The sequence below is a fragment of the Pseudoliparis swirei genome, chromosome 23 (assembly GCF_029220125.1).
Source record: "Pseudoliparis swirei isolate HS2019 ecotype Mariana Trench chromosome 23, NWPU_hadal_v1, whole genome shotgun sequence".
NCBI classification, from domain to species: Eukaryota; Metazoa; Chordata; class Actinopteri; order Perciformes; family Liparidae; genus Pseudoliparis; species Pseudoliparis swirei.
The window spans coordinates 10,340,762-10,362,974 of NC_079410.1; the positions used below are offsets into that span (position 1 = coordinate 10,340,762).

The 22,213-nt window shown below is 46.5% G+C and overlaps 1 protein-coding gene across 3 annotated transcripts in view; it reads right to left on the reverse strand.

The window, feature by feature from the left end:
* Nucleotides 1-519: 519 nt before the first annotated feature.
* cep112 (centrosomal protein 112) overlaps nucleotides 520-22,213 on the reverse strand; it is an 88,383-nt gene continuing 66,689 nt past the window's right edge. For 2 of the 3 annotated variants that reach the window (XM_056407415.1, XM_056407412.1), the window contains 4 exons: nucleotides 9,629-9,718; nucleotides 3,079-3,180; nucleotides 1,451-1,515; nucleotides 520-876 (listed from right to left, as the gene is read on the reverse strand). In XM_056407415.1, the coding sequence (XP_056263390.1) occupies nucleotides 873-876; nucleotides 1,451-1,515; nucleotides 3,079-3,180; nucleotides 9,629-9,718 (261 nt within the window). In that variant the 3' untranslated portion in view covers nucleotides 520-872. Of the gene's footprint in view, nucleotides 877-1,446; nucleotides 1,516-3,078; nucleotides 3,181-9,628; nucleotides 9,719-22,213 lie in introns of those variants that run through there. The other variant, XM_056407413.1, reaches the window with a different exon arrangement.

Here is a 22,213-nt window from a genome sequence, read left to right on the forward strand (position 1 = left end):
TGCATTCCTCACCTACCAGAGACACACAAACACAAAGGGGGATCATTATGAAGCCCATCCTCGGTTCACCAAATGTTATTATCATCATAAAACCTCCGCAGTCCGGAGACGCCGGAGGAGACATGGCCGCCGTTTGCTGGACTCGAGCGTCTGAGTGGAGCCGCTCGTAACACAAAGTGGTGGCGGAGGCCGGAACACTGGGCCCGAGGACTGTAGCGTTTGGCCTGAGGTTCAAACAATCGACTCGCGGCGCTCTTTATCTCGACCAACCACAAACCCCCAACTGCTCGGTACAGTTCAGACGGGGCTCGAGCAGAAAGGCGACGCTGAGGCGTGATGGGGGAGATGGGAATTCAAGGTCTTTGACTTCAGTGTAAAGTTGCGGCGCTAATCTCCGTTAACATGCACGTTGTGGTCGTATCAAAACGAGGCCGACGGCATGACTTCCCCTAATTGAGCGACTAATAATGAGGTCTTTGAAGAAGATGGAAAACATGCTCAGAATTAAAACAAAAGAAGGAAATTATGAAAAAGTCTTTTATTAAAATTGACGGATTTCGGTAAGAAATGTCTCTCAAATATCAATAATAAGGGTATCAAGTAACAATGTAAAAATATATATAAAATGTAACAATGTAACCAGTTGTCAACATAAATATTTCTTTCTTTCCCCCAACAAGACAGAGCAAAACTAAAATCCGACAATGAACAAATAGTTTATATGAGAGGCAACAGCACATTAAACTAAAAGATGACGGGTCCAGTGGCATGACGGATGTGTGAATACTTGGAACAGTCGATAATGCTCACATCTGATTGGCCGTCGTGTCCTTCATATCCCGGCGTGGCGTCCGGCTGTGGTTCTGCCGAGGTTACCTACACACACACACACACACACAGAGGTTTAATGTCAAACCAACATTATAATGCATCGTTGTTAAAGAATACCATCGTGGAATTTAAACCCACTCTCGATTGACTGCTCCTTTGAGATCCTCAACATCTCCGTCACTTGAAGTTGTGAGGCAGAGTATCGTCACATGACTGTTTTTTTCTCTCACTGCGACGCGTGTGACAGACAGTCCTGAGAGATGTTTGCCGAGATGTGAGCGTGGTTTGACGAGGCCTCTTATCACTACATTTATGAGATGCCTCTCATGAAACACATAAATGGCTCTTACAGTATGACGGATGGGAGGCGAATCAAAGCCCCGAGGACCGGAGGCTGTCACAGTCAAAGAGCTTCAGCTAATGCAACGGCACGCTTAATAGTGTGCTACAAAGTACACAGCGGATGGCAAAATCTGGATGTTCACTGTACTCACAAGCTGAAGTACACCGGTGTCAAAACAACACCGTGCTCCACATGCTGTGTTCTGTATAGAGGTACACACTCCCACGTGAACTATGGACAGACACGCACACACCCAATCTAAACAACCCTGCTTACCTCCTGCTGCGACAGGCATCCAGGTCTTCCTGCAGCACGGCGGCCCTCTTCTGAAGGAAGTTCACCTGCAACACAGACACACAATGCAACATATAGTAATCTGCACAAAACATACATGATTAGTTGTTGAATCGGAGCGAGGGAAGTAGGAAACCGGCGCGTCGGAAACTGGAAGTGGAGGGGCATGACGGCTTTGGCATTGTGCTTTTGGGTGGAGGGGGTTAGCCAAGTGGAAGAAAGGCTTGGTTGTTGAGTCCAGGGGTCAGGACAGCAGGGGTTGGGGGTCAGGAGATTAGGGCAGCGGGGTTAAGGCACATGGAGACAGAGGGAAGATTATGAGCCAGGTTAGCTGAGGTTAGGGCACTGCGAGAGATTCTTTTGTTTGGCTCCAAAGTGTGAGTTTATTTATGAAGTGTCTTTGGCCGGCGCGAAAATAAACCCCGTCTACATTTACACGGCATCTCGAAGCCCGGCAGAAGAAAAAAAAATCCCGGCTCCAAAAGAATCCGTATTGTTCTGGGACTACCGTACTGGAGCCGAGGCCACATTCCTTTCTGTGGGGGAGACCTCAGGAAGGTTCTAGCATTTCATTTGGCACTTCCCAGTGGTGAAGTGTATGCAAAACCCCAACCGAATGTGGTCGGATGCCTCGGGAGACACAGAAACTCTCCCCACCTTTTTTTTCTTCTTCTTCTTTTACACCGTGTAAAAATAATGCACTTTAATGTGCAAAATCTAAGACGCCGTCAATGAGAGGAGAGACCGCTCCGGTCATGAATTACATCTTATAAACATATCCGATCACAGGGCTATGGTCTGCGTACTGAAACGGGATGCGTGTAAACCTATTTGAACAAGGCGGGGGTTGGTGATGAGCCCCTTGGACCAAGAACTTGTCCTGCGAGGTTTCATCAGCGTTACGGAAATCCCTCTTTTCTTTTACAACGTAAAAGCTGAGAAATGAGTAGAGGATAAGGCTCGCAGAATCAGTACCTTCGTTTAAATTACTTGTTAATACACATTTTTAGAGAACAGCTTTTAAGTGATGTCGTCCTTTTATGCAGTTCTTTGGTTCCCTAATTTAGTTTGTCTGTTTTACATTTTATATTTGTATCTTACCATTCTATTTGTTTTGCCTTGATTCTCCGTAGAGCACTTTGTAAACTTTGTTTTTAAAGGTGCTATATAAATAAAGTAATTTGTATTATTTATTGATATTCAGTGTCAGAATGTGCCCCCTGACATGAGTACGAGACGTGGCTCAGAGGAACAGCGGGGCGACAGGAGGGTGATCTGATGAGGAGACACGCAGATATTCAGGTGAATAAAGAGGATCGTCGAGATCACGTTTTGATTGATTTAATAGAAAAGGGAAAGAAAAAGACAAAAGGTCAACTTTTAAAAGAACTGACAATCTGTCCGACGCCGTCTTTAAACGGGGGAACGGAAGAGAAGAAGACGGGAGGATATCTTATAGGTTAAAAATGGGAACCCGAGCGCCTTGGACATTTTTTCTTTAAAAAAAAAAAACATTCCTGAAACTAAAGCCAAGCGGATTGAATGTGTCAGCGTGTTTGTTCTGTTCCTGCCTGTATCGGATCTGCGTCTGGCAAACAGTCCCTTCTCACCTGAGCTTTCAGAGAGGTGATGGTGTCCTCCAGTTCCTGCCGCAGCTCCGCTGGCATCAGGCCTTTGATCTTCTCCTCGTACTGCTGACGCACCACCGTCACCTGAGAGGACAGAGGAGGCCGGACACCGTCGGTCAACTGAGAGGGAACACCTGGTCAGATGAGTCAAGACGTCCACGTGACACCGGACGTATCCAATCGGCCAATGAAAACGTACCGCGTCATCCACGCACACGCAAATACAAACGTCGGCTGGGTTTATATCATTTGTCGATACAAAATAAATAAAAACGTTTAGACAAATAAAGACAAATTCAAGCATCTGAATAACAATAATATGACACACACACACGCACACACACACACACACACAGTGGGTATCCCCTCTTTATTCATGGCTCAGAGTATTCCCTCGCTCTTCACAGCTCCTTCACATCTCCACAGGGGGTCCGCAGCCTGGCAGGAGGACTCCGCTCTGCACACGACACCCCCTACTGGCGGCTGCTGCCTACAGCCAGATCTCGACACAATGCATCCACGGGCCCTGCTGCCACAGCTGGGTCTGGAAGAGGACCGGGCCGCGGCGGCGGAGGGCACCGCATATGAAACGCGGCGGCAGCAGCAGCTCCACAGCTCGCTCGCTCCACTGGGGAGGACTGGAGGAAGTCTGTCTGGGGCTAAATTACACTCCACCGAACCAGAGTCTGATTATAGAAGTTGAAAAGGGTTTGGTTAACGCAACCCCCCCCTACATTTTAGCCACAAACACACATGAATGGACTCACACACACATGCACAAGCGCAGAGCTTTTACAGTACTGTAAAAAAAAAAAAAAAAGAGCCATTTACAGCATTTTGAAGAGTTGCAGGATCAATTAATTTGGCGCTTGATGAATAGCTTCGCAGGGCTGGAGGCCTCGACGGGGGCTGTGAGAAGCAACAGTTCTCACCCACGCATGTCAAGGTGTAACCAGGGGAGAGAGTCGGAGTATTTCAGCAGACCGTAATCTCTTTGACAGAGCGTCCAGCGAACATTAAGAATATCCGACGCACTCCCCTCTCATCAGGCCGGCCTTTCATGTGAAGAGAGCGTGAATGAGGTGAGGGGGAGGGGAAAAAGATTGCCTTTCCTAAAAATAATTTTCCTGTTGTGTATTTAACGGATTGTTCTGGCTTCGGCTAATTAATCTTCCCCTGCACATTGAAAAGGGTTTGGGAAGCACTTCAAAGAAACCCCCCCCCGTCTAAATGATCCCGGCATGAAGCGGCTCACTTTGTCTCGGCGCAGTGTGCAGGAGATTAGACGGCCGCAACTCGGGCCCGTTTCTTTTCAGGCTCCTTCTGCCCTATTCATTTGAAAGTTTACAGACGCATGTCTTTTTCTTCTCTGTGTGAGAATGAAGTCAAGGATAATTTGAGAGGGACCGTTTTCAAACGAGTGGCAGTCAGAGAACGGGCTTCAGAAGCTCTAATTTGACCGTGCGGGAGTTGAAGACTCAGCTGAAGCGATGGGAGTGCAGATTTTCAGAAAGTCTATCTATCTATAGCCGCTTCTGTAGTCATAACAAAAGTGCAAGCCAAGACAAAACACACTCCACTACCTCAGACCAAAGCAATAAACAATGGTTGAATAAACACATCCCTTACCAACCACTCGGAATATAAGTCTAGATTCTTCAAAAGCCACGCTCCTTAGTTGTGCATTCTTGGTTCATGTATGGTGCCGTCGCCACAGCAATGAGAGATCCGCTCGGCCTAAATTACAAGCTCCTCTGTGGCAACGCCGTCTCCATTTTCCTTCCCATACATTAGAATGGGCACGGCGACAGCGGACAACTCACCGGGACTCACAGGGGCCCGCTTTGTCGGTACCGCCGCCGGCCTGGTGGACTAGAAGGCACGGATAGCGCCTGAATGACTTCACTTTATCACAATGTGCTAAAACTTCAACGCTCTCATCGTGAAATAAGCATAGGTTTTGTATCAACGCACACGGCATACTGTACAGAATCTCCGATGGCGTACGATGTCGCTTCACGAGTAGCCGACCAATCACATCGTGGCACGGCGCGTCTAACTAAAGCTAATGTGTGGGTGGAGGCAGCAGCCTTTTTTTAGAACAACATCTCTGTTGTGGAAAGGTATGCTCAGCTAGCAGAGAGAAGCAGAGGACGGGTATGGTAGCGATTCAAGTGCATCTCTGCGTGGAGCTCAAACTCAAGAACAGGAGCGTCTCTCAAACTCCCCAAAGATGTCTGCTTTGCATCCTCTCGCCTCTTCCAGGGTCCCCCCCCTCTCTCATCTCGAGCTCTTTATCTTTTCTTCTTCTTCTTTTTTTTTTACACAGCAAAGGCATGTTTGTTTTTTCTGACAGGTGGCAGGAGGCATGTGGCGTGTAAAAAAGAAGAAGAAGACGCCTCCTCACCATTAGGACAGATGTCGGGTGCCTTTGAACAGATCAAACCTTCCACCGGGTTTTGGTCACTGACGGACTCCAGATGAGAGCGGGGAGAAAAGAGGAAGGGGAATGCAGGAGGGAAAAAGAAGTGGGCCGCTATCTCCAAAAAGCAATGAAAAGGGACTTTGACTTTCAGGAGAGAACAAAAAAAAAATCAGGTTTCATCCCCACAGCTCGTTTCAAAATGAGATTCTGTTTGTTCTTGATAAAGCGTAATTCTCTCGTTTTGAAGACTGCGAGGAGCGGCAGTCGTTTTCCCCTCCCAGTCATCTTAAAATGACAACATTTCATCTATATATAGTCTTCAGATTGTGGTTTTGACTTTGCCGTGCGCTTGGTACCGTCACATGGCGTGGTTCCTGACAGCTGCCAGCACAAAGAAACAAGCCCTCAACACTTTCAACGTTCGAATGAAGTTTGTCACATCGTTGGGAAGCTTGATGTATGCTAATGAAGTTCGGGGTTGTCTGCGTGTGCAGGCTTGCGTGGGACAGGTTGCGGGGGGAGGGGGGGGAGGGTGCTGAAAAGACATTTTTTATATCCCCCCCCCCTCCCTTGTTCCAAAGTGACAAAAAACCTAGTCAGGAACAAGGAGGTACATCAAAATGACGCAACTCACAAAGTTTGCCGCTCCACATCCACTGAGTTGGCACCCGGAGTTCACCGAGGAGCGATTTGAATTCAAGAACACTTTGGTGTGAGAGGGAGGAAATAAAACCGCTTCACAAAAAAAAAAAAAGGAGGGAGGAGATTAGAAGTGGCTACAGATCTTATCGCAGTTGTTAGAACTATGGGATGGATTAATCGCTGCTGATGCAATGTGCCTCAACAAAAACAGCGCACAGGCAAACGACAGAGACGAGAGAACTTATGTTCAACTCCTCTGCATTCTTTTTTTGCCGGTATCAACACTAAAAAACAACGACAGAAAAGATAGAAAATTGTATTTTACAAAGGTCCCACGATGCAGGAGAGCTTACTCTGAAACGTGTACATCTCACCGTGCCCAGCGTATCATTATGTATTTATACAAAGAGCTGTACCCTTCAACACTCTGCTCCTCTCTTCAAGGAGAATTGAAGCGCACACGGAGCTGCTGATCCGCCATTTTAGAGCGGGGGAGCCTGCGAGGGCCCTGCAAGTGTGAGGCAAGCAACATCTGTGTGAAGTCTGGGCAGAAAGGCGGCTTTTGCATGGGAGGGATCGGATTACAAAGGCAAGTCTTGGCAGATAAACTAGGGCAAAATCGGCGTGAGGAGACAGAGAGGGGAGCTTTATTATCATATACAGAAAAACAATGAGCCGACGAGCACATAACAATGAGGCTGCACTTATGATGAACACCAATGCAAACCGTCACACGGGAACCAAGGACTAAATATACGGCAGAAGAGCAGTTTTCCTGTTGACACAGCACACACGCACACACCAAACACCTGACCTCAGGTCGGAGGCAGGGACACATATATACGATTCAGACTCTCTCTGCACCTGGGGAGTAGAACTGGGACTCTTTGCCCAACACAAACACACATTCAGCTCAGAGGCCGTACTTCCTGCGTCTGCGTGACGTCGATTTCACCATGAGACGGCGTTAGCGAAGGCACATGCCAGGAACCCGTCCATCCCACGAGAGACGGCTGTTATCTGGGCGAAGGCATCGCAGGAGGCGGCACTGCCTCTTCTCACTGATGAAGACATCGGTTGCTGCACCTTATGAAAAAGCCCTCAGTGTAACCGCGCGGCTCAGATCTCATCCGTCCAGTTTCTGCCTCAGCCGTCGTATCTGTCGAAGCATCGCTTTCAGCTCAGAGTCGGCCGATGTGCAGAGATTCCTTCATTCTAATCCGACGACGGCCAACTTCCTGTTTGTTCCTTTGCTGCCAACTCTGTCAGTGAAACAATCTGCCGAAGATTAGTGCAACGCGTTCGTGGAAGAGAATTGAAAGCCGTCACGTACGTACAATTGGTACCAAATGCTTAATAAAAGTCTTGGTCTTGTTTACCCGTTCTTTGGCTTGACATATTGGCTAATTTAAAAATCAGAATGTTGCTGATTCGTAACAGAAAAGAAATATGCATCTTTGGTATCAGTCCTGAAATCTGTGTTTCTTACTGGCGCCAGTATCAAAATACTTCAGCCATAAGAGACTGAGCTCTGGAGACCAGAAGGATTAAATGGGGTTCACCTGAATTAATAAGGCGTAAGAAAATGAACGTAGATGAATAAAAATGACGTCCACAATATTTTTGTTTTCCAAATAGTTGAACTCCTTGGCAGTTGGAATATGTGTCGGCATCTTGTGTCCCTGGAGTAAACGTCAACGCCTTCCACTACTGTCACCGAGTCTCTGAGGTCACGCTACAGGATGCCAGAGACGTAAAAGGATCTACTCTTCACCTTGAGAAAGAATCACCAGAGAGTCGGTGCAGGTCTTGCAGCTCACGCTAAGCTCCGCTGTTTCAAAAAAAGTCACGGGATTTTCGGCGGGAAAACATTTTCACCGATCCGCGTATTGATCGTGTCTTCGTTGATGGATCGCCCGGTAAATAATGCCAGCAAAACACAATAATGCAAACTAGAAAAAAAAGAGTAACCCAAACTCGTATCCAGACGAAATGATGTGACATCACAGCCGGCAGGTTCAGGGGTCAACTCCTCTTCGTCTGGGACGAGGTCAGTGACCAACGGCTCCTAAAAACCACTGACCCCTTCCTGCAGATTTATGACGGCCAGACACTGAGGTGTGTGACGAGTGTGTGAAGTGTGTACAAGGGTCAGTGGGCGGATCCCAGGGGACACAAGAGGATGAATGCCTTTGGTGTACATACCTAGGGTACAAAGAAGAGCCTCCTGTGTGAGTGGAGTCATTAGTGCTTTCTTCTCCGTGTGTGTCAAGGTCAAAGCAGAGCCTGATTACAGGGCATTCTGGAGAGCAGTGGGGAGTGTGTGTGCGCACACAGAGGCTTCCCTCTGAACACAGGCGGCGGTGGCATTCCTGGCCCTAGGCGCTCGCTCTTGAAGCCAAATCTCAAGGAATTTGGGAAATGTGCGAGGGGGCATATCTGTGGCTCTGAACAGGAGAATGAGATGGCGGAGTGATGAGGGGTGGGCAGAAAGGAGGGACTTTGTCTTGTGTGGCCCCCTGGAGGGTCGAGAGAGGACGGCAACTCAGGGACACCAGGTGACGGGGGAGCAAAGGTGGGCGTTGAAGGGGGCAATAAAGAAAACAAGGGTCATATGATCAATAACGAAGTCAAAGAGAGGCGTGAGGTGGGCCAGCAGCAGCCCGTGGGGACTTGGCTCGGTAACCCGAGAGTCGGCCGGCTCAAGCTTGGACTGGTTCGACGGAGAGTTGCCAGTTGGCCTCCTGGGCATGGCCGTGAAGCTCTCGAGCAAGGCGACTCAGTGGTGAGCAGGGTCGTCCTTTAACCCTCCTGTTACCTTTAGGGTCAATTTGACCCCATTCAATGTTTAACGTCGGTGTTCTTTCGGGTCAATTTGACCCCAGGCTGTTTTTCACTGTGTCAAACAAATAAGAAATATCAACTTTTTTATATATTTAAATGGCTATTTAGGTAGTCAACAAACAAACATAAAGTACCTCACACTTAAACTTGGGAAACAATATTAATTCTAATAATTTTCTGGAGGTTTTAATTGCTGGGGTCAAATTGACCCCCGAGGGTAAAATATGTTAGTAAATGTGAAGGTAACAGGAGGGTTAAATCCGAGGATCGGCGGTCTGATGCCCGGCTCCGCTAGCCTATGTCCACGTGTCCTTGGGCAAGACACTTTTGCTCTCGTAGGTGTGTGAATGTTAGGGTGGGCCCTTAGCCCCTCCCATCAGTGTATGAATGGGTGAATGATGTCATGTAGTGTTAAAACCGCTTTGAGTGGTCGGAAGACTAGAAAAGGGCTTTACAAGTACAGGTCTATCACCATCACTCCAAAATGCTCCCCAAGAACCGTCTAGTGGCTGCCCACTGCTCCAAAGACTACGATGGGTTCAACGCAGAGGCCGATGCAGTGGTCATGGCGACGAGCATGAAGAAGAGACGGAGAGAGAAGAAAGCGTGCGAGCGCGTTACCTTCTCCTCGGTCTCGAGCTCTTTGCCGAGCAGCTTCTTCTCCGAGCAGTGCAGCTGCCTCTGGAGAATTTCCACCTTTTCCCGCAGAGCCTGGGGGGGGGGGGGGGGGAAGGGAGAGACCGTCAGTGTCATCGGCTGACTGGCGGGAAAAGAAATGCAACCCCAGATCGGCGTGGTGCAATGTGTAACGTACATTATACTACAGGCACGTTCGAGCTGGAAGGAGACAAGAGTGATCAAGACGTAAGGAGCCAAGGAGGGAATATTTAGGACAGAGAAAGGTAGACAGAAGGAAGCACACGGAGGAGAGATGCAGCCTGTGATCAGTCAAGAGGCGAATAATAAAGTCATGACGGTAATTACTGGCAAGCTGGCCTCATTAAGCCTAAACTCATTGAAAGACAAGGACAGACAGAAAAAGAAACTTGCTAACTCAGGGAATTAGCAAACATCCCGTGCTTTTGTAAAAGTTGCACTCCTTTAAGGATCATTAATTCTTTGGCAGGAATACGAGCGATGCATCATTTCATTTAGTGGATAAGAACCTCTCAAATACAAACTCCCCAGTTGATCACATTCCCCCGTAGGCGCCAATAAAGAGTTCAATCTACTTTTCTTTCTAAGATTCAAGTAAGAAAGAAAACGCACAAAGTGTGTATGTGTGTGTAGGTCATGCACTTCCCTCCCAGCCTGTAAGGGATAGCAGTTGAAAGAATAGTGAAGTTCCTGCATGCGACGCAGAACCAGATGTTTGGAGTGCACATGTGGACACTTCGTCTTTGATTAGCGTGCATGAAAAGCAGAGAGAGAGTGATATATACACACACACACACACACACTCCAACAAGTGTATGGGAGCACTGGCTAGCATCAATATCCTCAGCGGATTTGAGTGAGCGGGCCAGGTGTTGCCTTGTCGATTGTGAGAGCCGATGGAAACACAGTCCAGGTGATAAGCATGACCGGTGTGATCTACAACCCACCACGCCGACATCAATCACAAACACCGCGAGGCTCCGGGGCCCGGTTGAACTTCTTGGGAGCAACTCTCCGAGAACTACCGACTAAAAAGGAAAGTTGAGCCCTTTGTTGTCAGATGGTTACAGAAGATCTCACGGATCTGTAAATGTACCTCATATTTTCTCTTTTGATAATTTTACAGAGTGTAATGCACCTCCTTCCTCTGCAGTTGCTAATTTACGCCTCTGGTGGATGGATTACTCGACACACACACACACGAGCATAACTCGACCATTATGATTCAGGAGCACGTTGGGGTCAGTGTTAGCTGGGCAGCATGAAAGGCAGCTGGCTTTGCAGCACGTTGATCTTATTAATCGGGGTGTTTCTTCGCCAGTCACGATCCCATCGCAGCCCCCGTCTCCGTCCAGAGAAACCCCTTGCCGTCGGTTTCATCATTTCATTTTGTTTATTGGTGAATCGGAAAAAAAGACGACGCCAGAAAAATCGTTTGGAGTTTTAAACCATTTACACGGTCAGACGATAGAAAGTACCAGAATGTGTTGCACAGAGTTTGAACAATATAAATCAAATTGATTACGAAGTGTATTTATTGCAATGAGCGGATAAAGGACATTGTCCTCTTTCTTACTCCATAACCTCTCCACTGTGACCCTCACCTCATCTCGACATCCTTTAAAGCAGCGGTATGACAGACAAAGAAGACCCTGATGAATCCCCCCCCCCCCCCCCCCTGATTCCCCGCAGTGTGACACAGCCTTTGTGGACCAGGTCTTCTGGGAAGCACGGCTGACTTATTGAGCCTCACTGGTGACGCGGTCGTCTCTTTCATGTGGGCTCTGTATCTGACGTGCTTCAAAACAAGTCGGAGGGGAGAAGTTCAGCCCTCGTCACTTCGTCAGCGGCAGCGTATGGGATGATTCTGCTGACGGATGAAAGCGCTTTGTGAGTCAGAAAGGGGGGACGCGGAAATATGTGGTCTTCAAATATGAATTCAAGGAAAAAAAGGAGACAACAGAAAACAACTCGACTAAACAATGATGTGGAGAATGTAGACACCTGTGAACACATGCACAGCCCTGCTGGTGCAGTTTCTATAGAGCGGAACTTTCATCTAATCTCGAATAATAATGAACACACACACACAGGCACACACACGTGGACACACACACACACACACACACACACACACACACTCTGTTGGTAGTTTCTACAGTATTTAGTGTTTGAAAGTGCGTGAAGGGCCGCGTGTAGGGGAACCTGCTAAAGTGTCTCCAGATGTTGAGGGCGACACGGTCTTTATCAGTCATGCAGACTGGAATCATTGTGAACAGGCCAGGAAGAGGGGGAAATCAGATGTCCCTCGGGAGAGATGGAGAGAGGGAGGGAGAGAAGGTAGAGAGTTAAACGGAAAGGTGCATGCAGGAGGAAAAAAGTTTTTTTTAAATGCAAAAAAAAGGAAGAAGCTAAAAGGATTAGCGAGGCGCACGCGCACGCAGGCACCGACCAACACGGCGCTCAGAGCGACGCATGCAGGTAGAGGCACGCGTTAATATTAACAGCTACAGGTCTACAGAAGTGAGCGCTACACTCAAATGAGTGTGCGCAATTCCAGAGAGAGACACACACACAGAATCAAGCAACTGAATAATTCTAATAATAATAATGCCCCCCCCCCCCCCAGCACACACACTTTCCTGGGTGGTCCTCCTGCGCAGATAAGGCAAGCATGTTTCCCTAGGGTGAAGTAAAAGCAACAGAGGGCAAGGGTGGGGGGGGGGGGGGGAGCGTAGAAGAAAGAAGGGAGGGAATAGTGGGAGGAGGAAAAAGTCCAGGGGCCTCTTTAAACTTGGTGTTTTGTTAGGAGCGGAGCCGCTCTTCATGTGCGGCGGGGCCTTCTATTTGCAGCGTGCCGTCAGAAGTTTCTCCCAAAGTCTGGATTAAAGAGATCCTCTAATGACACTGAGGCTGGACGACTTCAGACAGCAGCGCAAACCTCACACTGCACCGCCTCCAGCCAGACACACACACACACACACACACACACACACACACACACACACACACACACACACACACACACACACACACACACACACACACACACACACACACACACACACACACACACACACACACACACACACACACACACACACACACACACACACACAAGCGAAAGGGTAAAAACAGATACATACACAAGGGGCACGTAGCACACAGGCAGACACAGTATGTGCACCACACACACACACACACACACTAGAACAAGGCGGTGTGTGAATGCATGTCTACTGATCTAATAGTAAATAATAAAGGAGGTGCTAACCTCAAGGAGAGGTGGATGGCCAGAGAGATGAGCACAGGCTCTTTCTTATCTGCACTTTTATCAAAGCATTGTGGGAAAGGTACAGAAGTGAGTGTAAGAGAGAAGCTGTAGTAGGAGGAGGAGGAGGAGGAGGAGGAGAGGGAGAGCGGTCTCCCTCCTGAGGTGTTAGAGAAGTGAAACTTTTGCTTTGCTGTCTGTGTGTAGGAATAAAAAGATGTGCTTTGACAAGTCGACCTGCAGGACCGCCCCTCTGAAACACATCACTGACGTTGGTGTGAATTCACTTGCTTTCAGGGCGTTGATGCTTTCCAGCACACTCCCCCCCCGAGTTGATTTCAAATTGAAGTGTGAAGACACGACGATGGCGGCAGCAGCAAACGGAACGGTTATCCCGTCTCTTGCAATATGCACACACGTCGCCACAGCTATGGAGGCGCCTTCCTCGGATCTGATGAAAACAGTAAGACAATTGCCGCGGTAATGAAGACATGTTGCAACCGAGCTATGCCCACAGGGGAAACACACTGTTCTCTCTCCCTTCCCATCGCCGTCTCTTTCAGCTGCTGTGAGCTACAGTAAAAAGAGAATAGGAAACAACTCTGAAATATGCACCACATGCCCTGTGTGTGTGTCTGTGTGTGGGGGGGCTCACACACACACATATTATGTTTATCAAGTGGTGCATCATTTAATGGATGCAAAGTTGAACAAAACTAAGAAATACAGTTACAGCCTAAAAACTCTTGTCTCAAATAATAAAAAACAGATGGGGGGCTTTTATTTCAAGATGAACTCTTCAGGTTCTTCCCAGAAAAGTAATAGTTAATGTCAAACAAGACGCTTCAGATATTAGCAGGCAACAACACGTTTCTGGCCGAGAGTATTTTACTAAGTTAGCTGAAGGCCGTCTTCTAACCTGTCGACTGCTGCCTGCTGGGCAGGTATTTAAACCGGAGACTGTAAAACAGTCGTCTCCGTGACGTCACCCAGAGGTTTCTGAGGGGCCGACGAGGAGCTCACGGTGAAGACGCGGCCCCGCTCCCTGCTCCTCAACGACGGGCAAAGGAGGCGGATCCTCAGTGGAGCTGAGGCAGAAGCGCCTGGTGAAGCACCCACCTGTCACTCAACGCGGCCACGCCCTCAATTAGGCCTCAACGTAAAAAGTACATGAAAATATTTTTTATTTATTTAACCCTCCTGTTACCTTAGGGTCAATTTGACCCCATTCAATGTTTAACCCTCCTGTTACCTTTATATTTACTGACATATTATACCCTCAGGGTCAATTTGACCCCAGCAATTAAAACCTCCAGAAAATTATTTGAATTAATATTGTTTTCCAAGTTTAAGTGTGAGGTACTTTATGTTTGTTTGTTGACTACATAAATAGCCCTTTAAATATATAAAAAAGTTGATATTTACCTTCGCATTGAAAATGCCGGAAGGTTATGTTTTGATCGCCGTGTATTTATTTATTTGTATGCGTGTTATTCGCAAAACTCAAAAAGTATTGAACCGAATCGTATGAAATTTGGTGGGATGATTGTTTATTATCCGGGACCAGTTGATTAGATTTTGAGATCGATCGGGTCAAAGGTCAAGGGTCATGAACAGGTCAAATCTTCTTGAATCACATGGAATTTGGTGGGATGATTGGTTATTATCCGGGGACCATTTGATTAGATTTTGGGATCAATCGGGTCAAAGGTCAAGGTCATGGAAAGGTCAACATCTTTTTTTTTACCATAGCACGATACATTTTTGTCCAATTGGCATGCAACTAATGCCAAAATGTTCATAATTCAATGCCCAATCTTGTGATATGCGAAGGTATGCGCTCTACCGAGTGCCCGTTCTAGTTCTTATATGTTTGACACAGTGGAAAACAGCCTGGGTTCAAATTGACCCGAAAGAACACCGACATTAAACATTGAATGGGGTCAAATTGACCCTAAGGTAACAGGAGGGTTAAGTCCCTGCTCTGCCGAATCAGAAAAAAAGAGTCATCTGGTTAAGCGGCAAAGTCGACCGTCACTCCAGGATCAGCGACACACAGGACACCACAGCACATGTGATGTTGTTCTTTTGCCCATATAATTATTAATACCACCAATTAATATACTGACGTGGTCGGATTAGAAACCCATGGGTTTATGCATGTATCAGATATTTGCATTTAGTGCCTAATTCCACTGTAGCTAAATGTACCTTAAAAACAATTTCCTGTGTTAGTGTGTGTGTGTGTGTCATGGTGCAGCGTCTTGTGGTTGTTGGAGCAGCTGACAGCAGCACAGAAAAGACGCCAATCCATCTGTTCAAACTGGACTCAATTAAAAGTTTTAAGTTCCGTACATTAACCCCTTTCATTTGATGCCATTTGCTGACAACATGTTTAACATATCACTGGATTTGCTGGACAGATTTCTCAGACTGAGCGCTTGAGGAGTGAAATCCTTTGCATAAATTACAGCGTCACTGCAAATGAGGTTCCGCCGCAATAACGGCGGCTCCGTCTGCCGTCGGCCCGGAATCCTCTCTATTTGGGATTCTTGACGCGGGGGAAGAGCGAGACGTGAGGCGTCGTGGTTTCTTTGTACTTCGCATTAGGCCTTCGGTTTAATGAGTAATTTCCGTTTGTTTGGTTGGGACCGGAGTACGGTCTCTTTGAGCTGTTCCACTTCCCACGTTCCCCAGTTGCATCCTGGAATGTTATCTCTCTCCTACTTCCACCTCGTCAGATATGTGGATCAAACACTGCTTGGAATCTGCCCACAGCCGGAAAAGTCATCAATCAGCCAACACCAGGCACACACACACACACACACACGCATACAGATACACACACACACAAACATATACATGCACATGAAGGCAGATGGATGCTTTCAGAGATACATAAAGAGGGTCAGAAGGTGAGCGAGAGAGAGAGAGAGAGCAAGAGAAGGATCGTTGGCTTCACATGATGCAGAGACTAATATTTTTAATGAGCATTTACAACGTTAGCATAAAAAGAGCAATAGCGGTGAGTGGAATCGTCTTTCTCGTCAACTCGTCACCTTTTAACCCCGATTAGTCAGCTAATTACTGAGTTAAAGACGACGTGCTAATCTCTTTGCCTTGCTAGCATTTGATGGTTTTTAGCATTATTTTTGCTTTGTTGGGAGCAGTTGCCCGAAACTCAATGAGCAGAGAGGCTGTATGGGTTCATGTGACAGGCCAGTCACATATGTGTCTAAAGGTTTGAAAAGCCTGCACAGGGCTGCAGACTGAGGTGTGGATTCTCAGGGACACAAGAAGTGATACATTCCCATAAAACGTGGAGTAATTAGATGTAAAGTTAATACTGGAAACATTTATGAAAACACCTTTGAAGCTAATTTGAGGAACTTGACATTTCAAGTTGATTTTGGCAGTCCTTGTGGACAAAGGCGGGAGCACCAGAGTCCCCTTTTGAAAACCTCTCATTTTTCTGCAGAAGGGTCCGACTCAGTCCTGGTTCTGGTTCTGGTTCGACCCGCCCAGAAAACCGGCCTGGATCTCCAGCAGCATGGTGTCGGTGTCGGCTCCCAGCAGGGCACGAAGACGAAGCTCCGAAGGTGGAAGGCCGGATCGAGCCCGGCTGGAGGCCCTTTAGGGGTGTCACGGAATCTCTGGTGAACCTGACCCGGCGGCACCAATGACAAGCATTAACAAGAACTACATCGAAAAAAAGCCCATCGTCTCCTTGATGGCTTGTTTACTTACGTTGGTCAAATAGAGGCATCCGTTTCATAACCATTTCCCCACAGTAACTCAGTCTAATTAACTCTGAAGTATTATTCACGCCCACGCACACAGGAACAAAAGAAAGTGGCGGAATCACAGATGATTTTAAACTTCGATGCACAATCCAAGGTTGACATGAAGAATATGGACATGTGCTGAAGGACACGGACAGACACACAAACAGAGAGGAGGAAACAACACACAATACACACAACGACTGAAGCAGTGCGTTGCCTCTGCAACAGAGGGTGCCCAGCACACCTGTTCTTGATCCACTGCTGCCATTCCTCCCCACAGGCAAAGTCATCCTTTCAACCCTCCCAGAAACTAATGCATATATAACGACTGTTCTACAGACAGACTGCAGCTGCTACAACGAGCCCCCTTGAATGTGTGCATGTTGTGCGACACTGTGTGTGTGTGTGTGTGTGTGTACGCACAGGAACCATATCCCTCATTACGGGGAGGCATTCTTAAAAGCAGAAAACAAAACAAAATCTCGAAATTTGCCAAAGAAATGTACACCACACACCGCCTCCGACATGCCTTCTCATCTTCAAACAGAGTGAGACAACGGTCACTGTTGCATTATGTAATGTGTCTGCTGTCACTTCACCAGAGGACACTACAGCAGGGCCTAGAAGTTACTGCTGGATCAAAGTGTGTAATCCTGTGTGTGTCTGTGTGTGTGTGTGTGAGCACAGAGCATATGTGGGTGTATGTTAGAGAATGCAACACTATTGAAAGATGTCCACACAAGGGCACTAACTCAAAGCCTTGTTTGTGTGCCGAGAAAGACACAGATAAAGACTTAGAGGGGAGAAAATAGAAAAATATACGATATGTAAGCCCATGTATAAGAATGAGACACACACGCACACATAACTTAGTGTTCGTGTGTGTGTGTGTGTGTGCAAGCTTGTGCGCGGGCATAGCACAATTCAGCAGGCAGCAAGACAGGAAGCACTGCTGTGGGGAGCAGGAACAGTGGTGCTGATCAAAGCCCAGGCGGGTGACACTATGGGCGGAGTTCCATTGTTTATTCACCAGCCACCTCTCCCTTTTGGCAGGGCGAGGTGAGCATGTGTGCGTGTGTGTGTGTGGAGACAGACATAAAGAGTTTGAAGATACAGAGTTGGAAAGTTAAGGTGTGTAAGAGAAAGTGAGAGAAAAAGAAGAGACACGGCCTGTGTGTGTGTGTGTGTGTGTGTGTGTGTGTGTGTACCTTTCTCTTGGCAGGCTAATGTGGGCTGGAGTTCTTTCAGATTTGGCAGCTGCACATTTCAGGCACACACACTGCCTGTGCACACAGCCCCACACGAGCACACGTAATGTACTAAAGTAATCCCGATAACCTCACTATTAAACTTCACATTCACCTCCAGCCCCCCTCGTCTCATCTCATCAAAGTAAAAAAAAAAAAGAGAGAAAGAATCCACGAATGGCGATGCATTACCGGGATGCCACACGTAGGGAAACAGATGACATCAGGAAGTGAATAATCCTCTCACCCAAACGTTGGCTGCGTCCCAATGAGCTACGCCGGCTTCCTCTATATTCGTTCCCAGTGCCCGATGTGAACACACTGGACACATGAAAGCAAATACGACGCTTTCATCTAGCTTTCACCTTCCACAGTCCTTTGACACCGGCCTGGTTCCAGAGCATTACAACTGCCCACTCCCGCCTTGCTCATTATGAGGTAATTGGTAACCTATATATAACCGACTACAACTCCATATGAGGGATCACTCCTAGGTAACAAGGGCAGACAGGAAGGTGAACCCTCAGCTTCTCTTTACTTAGTACCCAACGTGTGACACTGCAGCTTCCTGTTCCTGTGTTCATGTCACAACCGTTCAATCTACGTATGAACCAGAACACCAAAACATTGAGCTGAACGTGGCTAAGACCTAAGGAATAGGGTTCAACAGTACCAGAAGATCTTTCACCTCAAGGATGAGCAATTTAATATACATATATATATATATGTATATATACACTACCGTTCAAAAGTTTGGGGTCATCCAGACAATTTCGTGTCTTCCATGAAAACTCACTTTTATTTATCAAATGAATTGAAAATTGAATAGAAAATATAGTCAAGACATTGACAAGGTTAGAAATAATGATTAATATTTGAAGTATTAATTTTGTTCTTCAAACTTCAAGCTCAAAGGAAGGCCAGTTGTATCGCTTATATCACCAGCATAACTGTTTTCAGTTGTGCTAACATAATTGCACAAGGGTTTTCTAATCAGATATTAGTCTTCTAAGGCGATTAGCAAACACAATGTACCATCAGAACACTGGAGTGATAGTTGATGGAAATGGGCCTCTATACACCTCTGGAGATATTTCATTAGAAACCAGACGTTTCCACCTTGAATAGTCATTTACCACATTAACAATGTATAGTGTGTATTTTTGATTAATGTTATCTTTATTGAAAAAACAGTGCTTTTCTTTGAAAAATAAAGACATTTCTAAGTGACCCCAAACTTTTGAACGGTAGTGTATATATATATATATGTATTATATACATATAGTATATATATATATCTATACACTGTATATAGATATATATATACACACATATATATATTTTGTTATCTCTAATTGAGCTTGACACACACGCACACACACACACACACTCCACCTAACCATCACTTATACATAAAAAACAAGATAATGAGCACACTTAACGGTACAACCGTTGTTCTAAAACAGGGGTTTACAAGATGCAAAGGTCTCTGCAGTTAACACCCACTTTTAAGAAGTCACGAGTACAGTGGAGCCACCGAGGGAGCTAAATCTGGGCAAGAAGTGACAGAATGGGGCTTGCGAGGGGGTAAAAAAAAGAAGAAGGGACATCTGATCCGGTGCAGCATGCAGTCAGAACAACTGTTTTGGGATGATCTCAATTCAAATGCGCGGCTAACTTTGATGTTATTTTCTTCCCCTGCCATTGTCTGAAGCCCCTCGCTCTCTTCATAATCCGAGGCCTTTGAAGTGAGCAGCATGGAAACAATGTCAGCAGGCGACACACTCCCTCGATGGCCCGCTGACAGCTCTCCGCCATTTCTCTCTTTCTTTTTTTCCTCCCTCACCCTTTTTTCCATCTCTTGTCCTTCTGCTTGCCGTCTCGACCCTCACACTTCCTCCATCCTTTTGTCGGTTCTCCCTCTCTCCTCCTTTCCTCCCCGTCCATTTGTGTACTTTCTCCTTTCCCTCTTCTTTCAAGTTTACACCAACTATTCATTTCATGTATTCTTTTTCTGCCGTTTGACCAATCTCACCTTCCTCTCCCTTTTTGATTCTCTTCTTCCTCATCTCTGGCTCTCAATAAGCAATTCAACCATTAATTGGAGTCTCATTGGTAGGTGGCTAATACAGGGGGATCGTAATCACGAGGACACAGATAGTGGAGACAGAAAGCCTTTGTCTGCTCCCGACACAAGGCCTGTGTGTTGTAACACAGCCGGGGGAGGCAGTGTGAGTGTGTGTGTGTCATGGTGCAGTTATAATATATGCAACAGAGCTACAATATGAGCAAGTGAAATGAGAGATAGGGTCTCCCCCTTAAAGTGACTCAAGTCTTCATGACAAACCATAACATAACCCGAGACAGGGATGTCGTATAGGTACAGAGTGTAAAGCCTTCTGAGGCTAATTCGTAATATTGGGCTATACAAAATAAACTGAATTTAATTTAATAACATAATGAGAAACAATTCATGAAGTGATGCACATGTAGTTGGGTTCTTACTGAGCCCGTTTACGCTGACTGAAGAGGAGTACATTGAGGTGACTGACATGTTTATTCAGCTCTCAGATGCTACTGATGTGTTCATTCAGCTTTTCACCTATTAATCTGAGAAAATACCACGACGACTGTTCATATCCACGATCATAAACACAGAGATACGATCGCGCCATTAACAGATTTCACGATCAACAGACAGATTTCTCGGGAGTTTAAGCTTATGAAATCATACTGAAATCACATATCTGCTCTCATAAAATCCTGCGCTCAATTTGTTTGCTTCCACACCACAAACGTTATTGCATCAGAGTCCACTTGGAAGCAGGAGACAAACTAGTCAGGTGGTCTCGGTTCGGCTACACACAGAAAGCCTCGGTATTTTATTTCCTTCATTAAGACGGCAAGAAAAGATTGTGAATGGAAAACTACTCTCTTCAATGAAACAGGAATAAAACACCTTAATATTAATAGGACATTTCACTGTGTATCAAGTACGAAAGAGGTCAGCAGTCATCATGTGTGTGTGTGTTTAGTCCCGCACAAAGTGACTTCCTGAAGCCTTTTGATCCTGATCTGAACACAGTGTCACAATGGGTGTGTGTATATAAATGAGTGGGACAGGGGTCGAGAACAGATCAAAGATTAGGACCACAGAAACACCGCCAGGCTCTACGGCCAATCACAGCTGAGCAGCAGCACACATGAGGGCCGGGGCAAGACATTCGGAGCAAACTGGGCCCTTTAGGGGACAACTCTGAGCGGGGGGGGGGGGGCTGGGCTAGATCTAAAGGGAGGCTCACAGATCGGCCTCCTTACTATACGAGGCAGCTGCAAACCACAAACAGACAAGGTTGTGTTTGGAAACAGGGCCTGATTCCAGACACATCAGCTCTTTATCTAGTGGGCCACACCCAATCAACTGCCACCGTGTCCCAGCTGGGCAGGAGGCGGGATAAAAGATCCAGTGAGCCCAAAAGAGAAATCAGCACGGACGAGGGGGGGATGGGGGGGGGGCACTTTAACTTCGACAAAGGTACATTTCCCCTCTCATTCCTAAATTTAATCCACTGATATTGTCCCAGATGTGAAGTTTAATTGGGTTAAAAGGTTAATGCTGAACAAAAGCAGTTGAACTGAGAAAGAGAAAAGCAGTAATGATAGAGAGAGGCTCTGACTAAAGAAGTGCGGCTTTAAGAGGTTCAGCCAGACGAGACACTCAAAGACACCGTGGAGTTTGCAGTGAGCCATAAAAATGACGGAGCGCATGCACACAAACTCTGACCGTGCCTCAACAAAAGACGAGCGACCTGTGTCTACTCCATAAAAGTCAAATCCAGACAAGGCTTTGTTGAGGATGTCGTTTATCTTTGTTGTCAAAGCCCTGCAGGTTCACTCGTGACTCCTCAGACTCCGGCGACAACCAGGCAGACTCAGACGGAATTTTTCTCTTTTTAAACTCACGCATTTCACTTTATTGTGAATGATTTCGTGTTTTGAAGAAATTATAAAAAGTCAGACAAGCAAGTAAGCTCCCCATTTATTCCTGCATAGGTTGTAATCCATCAGTTGTAGAGAAGAATCAGCCAGACTCTGAAACAACATGGCTAATGAGAAATCAAGCTACTAGATGCCTCTCTTATTAAATCAGCATCCTTCCTCAGTGCTACTGTTGAACACCATTGCTCCTTTTGCCCTGAAGGTTTTTTCCTTTTCTTCTTTAAGATCACTTTGGGGCCTTTTTTTT